The sequence below is a fragment of the Nicotiana sylvestris genome, chromosome 10 (genome assembly GCF_000393655.2).
Source record: "Nicotiana sylvestris chromosome 10, ASM39365v2, whole genome shotgun sequence".
Taxonomy (NCBI): domain Eukaryota; kingdom Viridiplantae; phylum Streptophyta; class Magnoliopsida; order Solanales; family Solanaceae; genus Nicotiana; species Nicotiana sylvestris.
In genome coordinates, this window is record NC_091066.1 from 5,763,875 (window position 1) to 5,772,784 (window position 8,910).

The 8,910-nt window shown below is 37.2% G+C and overlaps 1 protein-coding gene across 1 annotated transcript; it reads right to left on the minus strand.

The window, feature by feature from the left end:
- Nucleotides 1-389: 389 nt before the first annotated feature.
- On the minus strand, nt 390-8,341 carry LOC104224536 (condensin-2 complex subunit H2-like). The gene is made up of 11 exons (XM_009776219.2): nt 7,959-8,341; nt 7,242-7,341; nt 3,253-3,359; nt 3,032-3,174; nt 2,512-2,956; nt 2,255-2,430; nt 2,004-2,177; nt 1,803-1,892; nt 1,481-1,582; nt 1,232-1,390; nt 390-1,087 (listed from the first exon to the last, which is right to left on the minus strand). The coding sequence occupies exons 1-11, from the start codon at nt 8,164-8,166 to the stop codon at nt 731-733; spliced, it is 2,061 nt and encodes a 686-aa protein (XP_009774521.1). The 5' UTR covers nt 8,167-8,341; the 3' UTR covers nt 390-730.
- Nucleotides 8,342-8,910: the final 569 nt, after the last annotated feature.

Consider the following 8,910-nt stretch of genomic DNA (forward strand, 5'->3'; position numbering starts at 1 on the left):
CTTCAAAATCGAGCGTCAAATTTAAAACAAAAGTGAACTTCATAATGCCTTTACAACAACAAACCCAATGTAATTCCAAAAGTAAGGTCTGGAAAAGATAACATCTCCTACCTTGTGCAGGTAGAGAGGCTGTTTTCGACAGACCATGACAACTTTATAATGCCTTTCTTTCTTTGAAATCAAAAGATCATCTAACATCCAATTTGAGAGCTAATTTATTTGGTTATATTAAAGCTTGAAATTGACCACAAAATCTTCAGTTGCTGTTTCACATTATAATTTTCAATTACACAATCTTCAAGATGTGAACCTTACCATGTCAAAAACAAACTAACTGTCAAAGCCTAGCTACATTTACTAGTTTAATGTAGTAGCTCAACAAACAAATATATACACTTGAAACACTAAAGGCAGTCATTTATTAACATGTTTGTCTACAGAAGAGACTAATGAAGAGTAAGCTCTGCCTATGTCAAAATATTGTTACATCCTCCTTGCTAAGTACTACACTAAGTCCTAATTAAGTTAAGAATAAACACATCTTACAAATTTCTGCAGCCAACAGGTTGTTGGTTTCTGATAAGAATTACAGTGGTTGTGGTGGGGTTAATCTTCTGTTTTACTACATTTAAATAGAACTACTACCTCGAGTCTCTCACATACAATGGGCATAGTGAGTGCAAATAGTGAGAGAGGAGAGGCTTACTTGTTAACTAGAGCAAAATGTATATCACAATGCAGTACGTATATCTGGTGGTACGACTAATCTGGATTTCCTTCTTTTCTTACCTTCAGGCGTGCAACGAGTTCCATTAACCTTTCCCAGCTTCAGGGCAAATCCGCAAGCTGAATTGGGTTCTGAAGGTGAGGAACCAAAAGCAGCCTGAATTTCTTTACCTTTGTTTTTTTCCTTTCTAAAGCCCTGATTTGGTATTGGAGATTTTGCTCTCTTTTTTGATGATCGAATTTGAATTTTCTCCCTACCATTATCATTCTTAAGGAGTCGGACATAGAAGGGATTTGCAGCTGTGTAACAAGTGGACTCACGTATTCCACCTCTTTCCAAACCAACATCTCCGTTGTTTACCTATTGTTTTAACAAAGGGAAACAGAGAGGTGAGTACTGCTTTGCTCGTAGATAAAATTTCAACGGAAAAGAAAGAATCATAGTACTTCTATCTTCCAAGGTAGGTAACAATGTCACTAAAACTCATATAGATAGGGTTTTTACCAATTGCAGAAGCGCAGAAAATGTTCGAGCAATATCATGCTTCTCTTGACCCGTAACAACATCAGAAAAAGACTTGGTGCTTTGACCATTTTCTTCCAGGGATAACTTGCACAAAATCCTAGCCCCATATTCATGAATGTCAAAGGGGGGATGTGAGTCCTGTGGGTAAACACTAGCACGATAAAAAATCTAAACTTGACAGGTAACAAAAGGAAAAAAGAGAGGAGATATTAGGAATTGCAAACGAACTTGTTCCTCCAAGTTAAGCTCAATTCTCTGTTTCCACGTTGAAACCCGAGCAGCCAATTCACTCTGCTTTTCACTTTCAGCAAAGCTAGCAAGAAGAGAATCCTATAAATAGAAAAAAGGTCACCAAAACAATCGTGGAAGACTAACAAAATCTAAGCAACAGATAAGTTTGCCGAGAGTCCACGTTAGAGAAACCCCTTCTAATGCCATTTAGGAAAGAAAAAAAGGCCAGTGCCAGTTCATGAGCATGAATAAAACATCCCCGACATATACCAAAATCCATAACTGTATGAAGAATGAAGATTATGATTTATATTCTTACCAAGTGGGAGCGACAAAGATCTTCAAGGTTGGCATGAGCATTCGAATCTTCATGAGCTTCACTGTCAAAAAATGGACTACATTTATCATGCTGCAAAAACAAAATATATTAGCATTGTAACTCGCCCAAGCCAGATTGAACCAGCTTCAGAGAAACATAATCATTAATGTAAGGGAAAACATCCATATCTAGTTTACCAACCTTTTCACCAAATGGAGTTGCATCGCTGTTCATGTCTGCATTTTCTGGCATGTCAAAGCCAGAAGGCCCAAAATCGTGATCTGCACTATCATAGTAATCATTTTCATTTTTTTCCGTTGGACTATTCAAAACATCATAATCGTTGTTCTCCCCATGAAGAAGTGATTCCCGTAGCTGCAAACAGAAGCTTCACACAATGAAACAATTCAGACACACAAAAGAAGGTACAATAAACTATCAATAAATAAAACCTTCTCATATGGTGGAGGAGATTGCGAGTCGCCTTGTTTTTTCATGGCACAACATTTTCTTTCCCACAGGTCGTTGAGGTCTGCGCCAGTGGTACCATGTAATCTCGCAACTGGAAATTCTGTAGCCAAAGATGAACCTTTTTTGGATAACGCACCCTGCCTTCTATTAGATTTAACTGCTTGAAAGCATGAAATCTACATTAGATAATAAAAATGCTAGCATACAGAAGGAATAAAGAGAAGGAAGGTTAAGAAACCTTTTTTGTATGGTTTTACTTTCAAAGTGCCAGGTTCATGCGGGTTCAACGGATTCCATGGGTCTTCATCATCTGAGTCGTCTGAATCTCTAGGTTCCGAATATCCATCTTCAAATCGATGTGCATCATCAATGTTATCAGGCATATCAGATGCGAAGTGATCATTGTTAAAATTGCCTGGACCAAACTCATGAAACACTGGAGACTGATATAAATTAGCATCCTGATTCTTTTGAGCTGAAGACTTATTGCCAGTTCCCTCAAAACGTCTTGTGGGAGAGGAAAAGCTCTTGTGGCACTTGGAGTCCAAAGAACGGCCCTCTGCAATGCAGCTATTGTTCAGCCCCTTTCCAGCTATATTCTCATTATTCATAAACTCATCCACTGTTACGGCATCGCATGCGTCCAACAGAATAAAATCTCGGTAAAGATCACACGTGGCTAGCTGCAAGTATTAATAGAACTAATCAAAATAACTGCAAACATACTGAAATTGAACACAAAAAAAACATTAACATACCAGGTAAGACTCTAGTTCTCCAGCATCTCCAGTAACATCCAAGCAGTCAGCCTCGCGCACGACCAGATTTGCAGGGGCCTTCACAAACTGGGTAAATGAAGAATCCCTGCATGTCGAATTATCCAACATGTTCTTTGTTTCCACTGCAAAAAGAACAATATAAATCAGGTTATTTGAAGTCTAGGAAACTTACAAAATTAACAGACGCGTAAGGATGCTACCTGAGGTTTCCTCTGAAACCCAGTATGGATCATTCTCTTCATTATCGGCAGCAGGCAACCCGTTTTCATCTGCTTGGGCTGATACACTTGCTGGTAGATCTGGTTCACTGATTTGACAGGAAATGGAGAATCTCAGTATGTAACATTATTGGGTTATGATGATTAGCAATAGTAAGAACTGAATTAGTATTATTTGGTGCACTGCAATATTGATAGCAATGAAAAATGTATCAACAGCCAGTTAATATGAATTACTTACTTCCATTCGTCAGAACAAGCAAATACGCAATGTTAGTAAAAGGCTTGATTGCAGAAGAAATAAGAATCTATCCTTTATAAGTAGCTACATAATAAGAATCTCATGACCGATATAATATTCATGAGAAGATTTTTGTTGGATAAAATGAGAAAAATAACTTTTAAATTGGCAAAGATTAGTACTCAGGGTCAGGGAGTATACCTTGTTTAACCTTCATTCCAAATAACATATGTTTAATAAATATGCCAACTAGACTCTTTCCAATAATCCCTCTCCCTTTCATCTCAAGCAAATACAGCACCTTCAACAGTAGAAATAGTCAAGGCACAAATTTGTGTGACACCTACTAGACTCATTTAGCTCCAGTACATTGTGGAACGAAAATAAGAAAGTGTGAAGCAGAGCACCATACTCTACAGTATGTTAACCAAGGTATTAAATCATTGCTTGAAGCAGCGATCACCCACCTTAACCATAAGGCCGCGATGACACGACCAAACAAGTTGCTTTTCAAAAAGAAAGAGGATAACTACCTCCCTACTAAATCCCCTGGTCAATCAGAAATCATTGACAGTGTAAAGGCCCTTGCTCACCATGCTTATATAGCTAAAATTTACAAGTAGTATTTAACTTTGAAAAGGCAGTTCAATATCAATGGATAAAGGGATTCAGTGTTGGCAAAAGGACAGGGGACGTAATCACAGTGTCACATATTCTTTTTGCTGATGACACTTTGGTCTTCAGTGGTGCTGAGGGTAGGCAGCTGAGATATCCCAAGTTGCTACTTATTATATTTGAGACTATTTCTGGACTGCACATTAATCTTCATAAATCAGTTATGTATCCAGTCAATACAGTGGATAACATGCAAGGTATAGCATACGTTTTGGGTTGCAACATAGGCTCGCTCCCTACTACATATCTTGGGTTGCATCTGGGTACCAGATATAAGAACACTACAATGTGGCAGTGAGTAGCTGAAAATTTGAGAAGAGGCTAGATACCTGGCAGACACAATACCTATCTCGTGGGGGAGAGTTACATTGATTAATAGTGTGTTGGATAGTATTCCAACATATTTTATGTCTCTATTCCCTATTCCAGGCAAGGTGTTGTCACAGTTGGATTTAGAAAAGGAGAAGATTTTTGTGGGAGGGCAACAGTGATCAGCATAAATTTCACTTGGTGAGTCACTATGCCTAAGGAAATGGGAGGAATGGGCATCAGCAATTTACAGATACATAATAAAAGTCTATTGATGAAGTGGTTGTGGAGGTACAACAATGAGGAGAGGGCTTTATGGAGAAGAGTTGTAAAAGTTAAGCTTGGAGCAGATACACATTGGCACCCGCACTTTAGAATAACTTCTACTACTCATGCAATAGGGTCTTGGAAACACATCAGTAAAATATGGCAGAAATTCAAGGAAAACACTCAGATACCGGTTGGCAATGGAGAGCATGCTATCTTTTGGCTTCATAAGTGGACTGGAAATAGGTCCTTAAAGGAGGAATTCCCAAATGTCTTCAGCTTTGTTAATAACCCTAAAGCTACTGTGGAACAGCTTAGGGAAAATGACACCTGGAATGTCACTTTCAGAAGACAATGCCATGATTGGGAAATTGAAGAGATGCTGGAATTTTGGGCAAGACTGCAAGAACTTAAGGTGCAAATACAGGAAAAGGACAGTATGATATGGGGGAGTAGAGGTAATAAGAAGTTTACAGTTAAAGATTGCTACGTAGAGATGATAGGCAGAGGCAGCATCATTGAGAATGGCCTTGGAAGCATGTATGGAGGACAAAAATACCTACTAAAGTGGCCTGCTTTAGCTGGTTGGCAGTATTAGGTGCAATTTTAACACAAGATGGTTTTCAGAAGAAAGGATTTCCTCTATGCAACAGATGTTATATGTGTGAACGAAATACTGAGAGTGTAGATCACCTGTTTGTGCATTGTACAGTGGCTAGAAATATATGGGTTTTATTAGCAATAATTTGGTTTAAGGGCGAGAAGCTTAAAGGAATTTTGTCATTTGGAGCAGTTTACAGTTAAGTCTATCAGAAGCACTTGGAAGATATAATCTGGACCTTCTGGACGGAGAGGAATCAGAGATGCTTTGAAGGAAGATCAACTCCCAAATATACACTAAAAGCTAGGTGTTTACTAAATCTTTTTGCTTGGAGTAACCATTTTGATGTAAATAGCTCATTAGATCTCTTAGATTTTGTAAGCTCCCTGAGCAGTTAGGAGGGTTTTGCTTATCAGGAGACTTGACTTTTTGGTAATCAATTACATCCTCTGGATGATTGATTTAACGAAATGTTTCCAGGACATTGTCAACATCCACATGTCATTGTGGACACTATCAGTACAACATGTTCCAATGGATTATCTTCCAGTTCGGGAGTCAAATCCAACTAACCAGAGGTGTTCCTAGTGGTCAATTAAGTGGTTTGAAAACCATAAGATCTCAGGTTCAAATCCCACCGAAGGCAAAAACACTAGGTGGTTTCTTCCCATTTGTTCAAGTCTTGATGGACAGAGTTACTCGGTACTATATGCTGGTCAGTGGTGAGATGTGGCAGATATCTCATGGAATTAGTCAAGGTGCGCAAGCTAGCTTGGACACCGTGGTTATGAAAAAAGTATTAATCTCCAACATATGTTAGCTCTAACTGTTATTGTCAGAATAGTGTTCACATCATTACAGTTCTATCATTTAATTAGGGTGAAGACAAAGACAAGCAGGGGCCAGATAGTACAAACAACTGCTTGTTAATTTATACAAACTCATTCAACAAAGTGCAACAGCAAACAACCACTAGATACAAGCTTTCATCTAACAGTAAGCTGCAGAATTTCTCTAACTTAGCTGCATCATTTCCGTAGAGGGCCAAAAGTTCACAAAACCCATCTTCACAGGTAGAGGTGGCAAAATGGTTTTAAAAAACCAGTTATCCACCCATATTATCCATTAAAAAATGGGTTGGATAACGAACTTTTTAAAAACGGGTCGAATATGGATAAGAACCATATTATCCACTTAGAAAATGGTCAACCAAATGGATAACTGATGTGTTTAACTATTACATTTGTAAAGCCTCAAATTGGGGGTTACTCAAGTTTGGGAGACTAGGAATTCTCCTAAAAGTGATCATATTCAAGAAGCCATAGATAATATGGACATCCATATTATCCGTCGGATAACCTGTTTTTTGAATTACTTGGTTTCGACCTGCTCATATCTGACCCACCCACCCCACCCCCCGTTTGCCACCTCTACTCACAAGCTAGTGCACTGAACAAATTTAGAGTTAAACCAACAACACAAAAAAGAACAAAACTTTTGCAAGACAAGAGAGAAGCTTTAGAAGTAGTTTCCAGGCAAAAGAATCTATGCAAACCTTGCACTATGGCTCGTGTCAAATTTGCAATATTAGGACATCCTTGTCTAATTTCAGGCTTCTTACGCGTTACTCAAAGGTGAAGGCCTAAAATGTACAGCTACTATACCTTAATACTGCTGAACGCAAGCAGAGATACTATTACTAAACACCAGACATAGTTTCAACCATCTACAGAACAAGAGAAAGTTGAATAAGTAGTAATCTAGCGTCTGATTATGTAAACACTTAAATTTTATCCAATTGGAGAAAACTATACAATCTACTCAAGGAATCAACTAAAATAAAGACAAAAAAATCAAATAGCAAAAGTTGTAAAGCACCTCTTCTTGGTAATGAATTCCAAACAATGCAATACCAGAGAATAAAGATATTCCACCTTCCTGCTGTACACCTGAACTGACCCCTGAAGCAGCAATGCAGCTACAAATCCCGAAACATATCATTAAAAGAATTACAAAAATACCCTTTTCAGAACAGTAAAAACCCAACGCATCCTTTTTCAAAAATCAAGACTATCTGGCACATAGGAAAATATTTTCCATAAAAATGTTTTCATGAAAAATATTTTACTAAAAGACATTTTCAGTTACTTTCCAGTGTTTTGCCGTGTATAAAGTAGGTGACACAAGATCTGAGGCGGGCCCAAGATTTGAACTTTATGGTTCATGTTCAAAATTCTACCACAACCCATTTAATTTACTGAGTTCAAAATCTATTATCTGTACTTAATTTAGTATATTTATTAACACATCTACAGGGTTTAAGCCAAAATTACTACGACCAAATTAACTCGTAACTTGTATACTAGGTACGCCCCTACACAAGATTATATACAAATAGAGCATAGAGTATAAAGATAGTGAATACATGAGAAAATAATCGGTAAATCATTTTTCGGGTAAAATATGAGCATTTTACCGAAGTGGAGGATAATGTACAAGGACAGTGTTGTAGCAGACAAAAAAAGATAAAAACTTTTCATGGAAATGTTTAATTTTCTGCTCCAAACACACACTAAAGCTGAAAATGTTACAAACCTTCAGCAAAATTCACATGACCGTCATCATAATTATCTCTAGTAATTTCACCAGAGCAAATTTTGAGCAAATATTCTTCAAGATTTTTGGCTAAATCAACACCCCAATTTGATTCTAAATCCCTAAGTGGCTGTACAACACTGTGAAATTTTACATTTTCCTCATCTGCTGCGCCGCGGCCGCTCACATTTTCTTTACTGTTTATCATCTTGTGGGGCTACAAATCCCACCTTCCATTAGTGAAAAAAGAACCCTAAAATCTACAATTTGGGAATTTTTCAATTGAATTTACAAAGCCCCAAATTTTGGGGAAAGGGTAGATGAAAGTGACGTCGTTTAGTTGCTGTTTCTGGAGGAGCGGAGATTTTTTAAATTTTTGGAGTAATGTTTTTCCCGCTCCGAGGTGTATATATATGTGTGATTTTATGTCGGAAAATCGAGATGGGCCGAGAGAGCCCATTAAAGTTTATTGGATCTTGTTATTAGCCCAAACTCTTTGAGAAACCCAAGGTTAGGGAATCTACAAAGAAATTGAGCAATGTATATTTTTAGTCGCTTTAGAAAATAATAGCCGACAAAAAGTACATTTTTTATTTGTATGTATGTGTGGGGGGGAAATGCGCGCTAGCAAATGCAATTAATTTTGGTGACCAGCCAATTTTGTATTTTGCTTAAAAAAATGATAATTAAAAAATTGATAATTTTTTTTTTATGGAATAAAACATAACAGCTTGTTTGGATTATTGTTTCATGTCGTTTCATAATGTATCGTATTGTATTATTTAATGAATATAATATTTGGATAGATTGTATTGTTTGTCGTCGTTTCATAATGTCACGCACCAAAAATATGAAGAATAAAACTTGCAATATTACTAAGAAAAAATAGGATACGAAGTAGAATCATTATATAAAAAAATAGGGTAAAGGATAAAATATGTTTATTTAATGA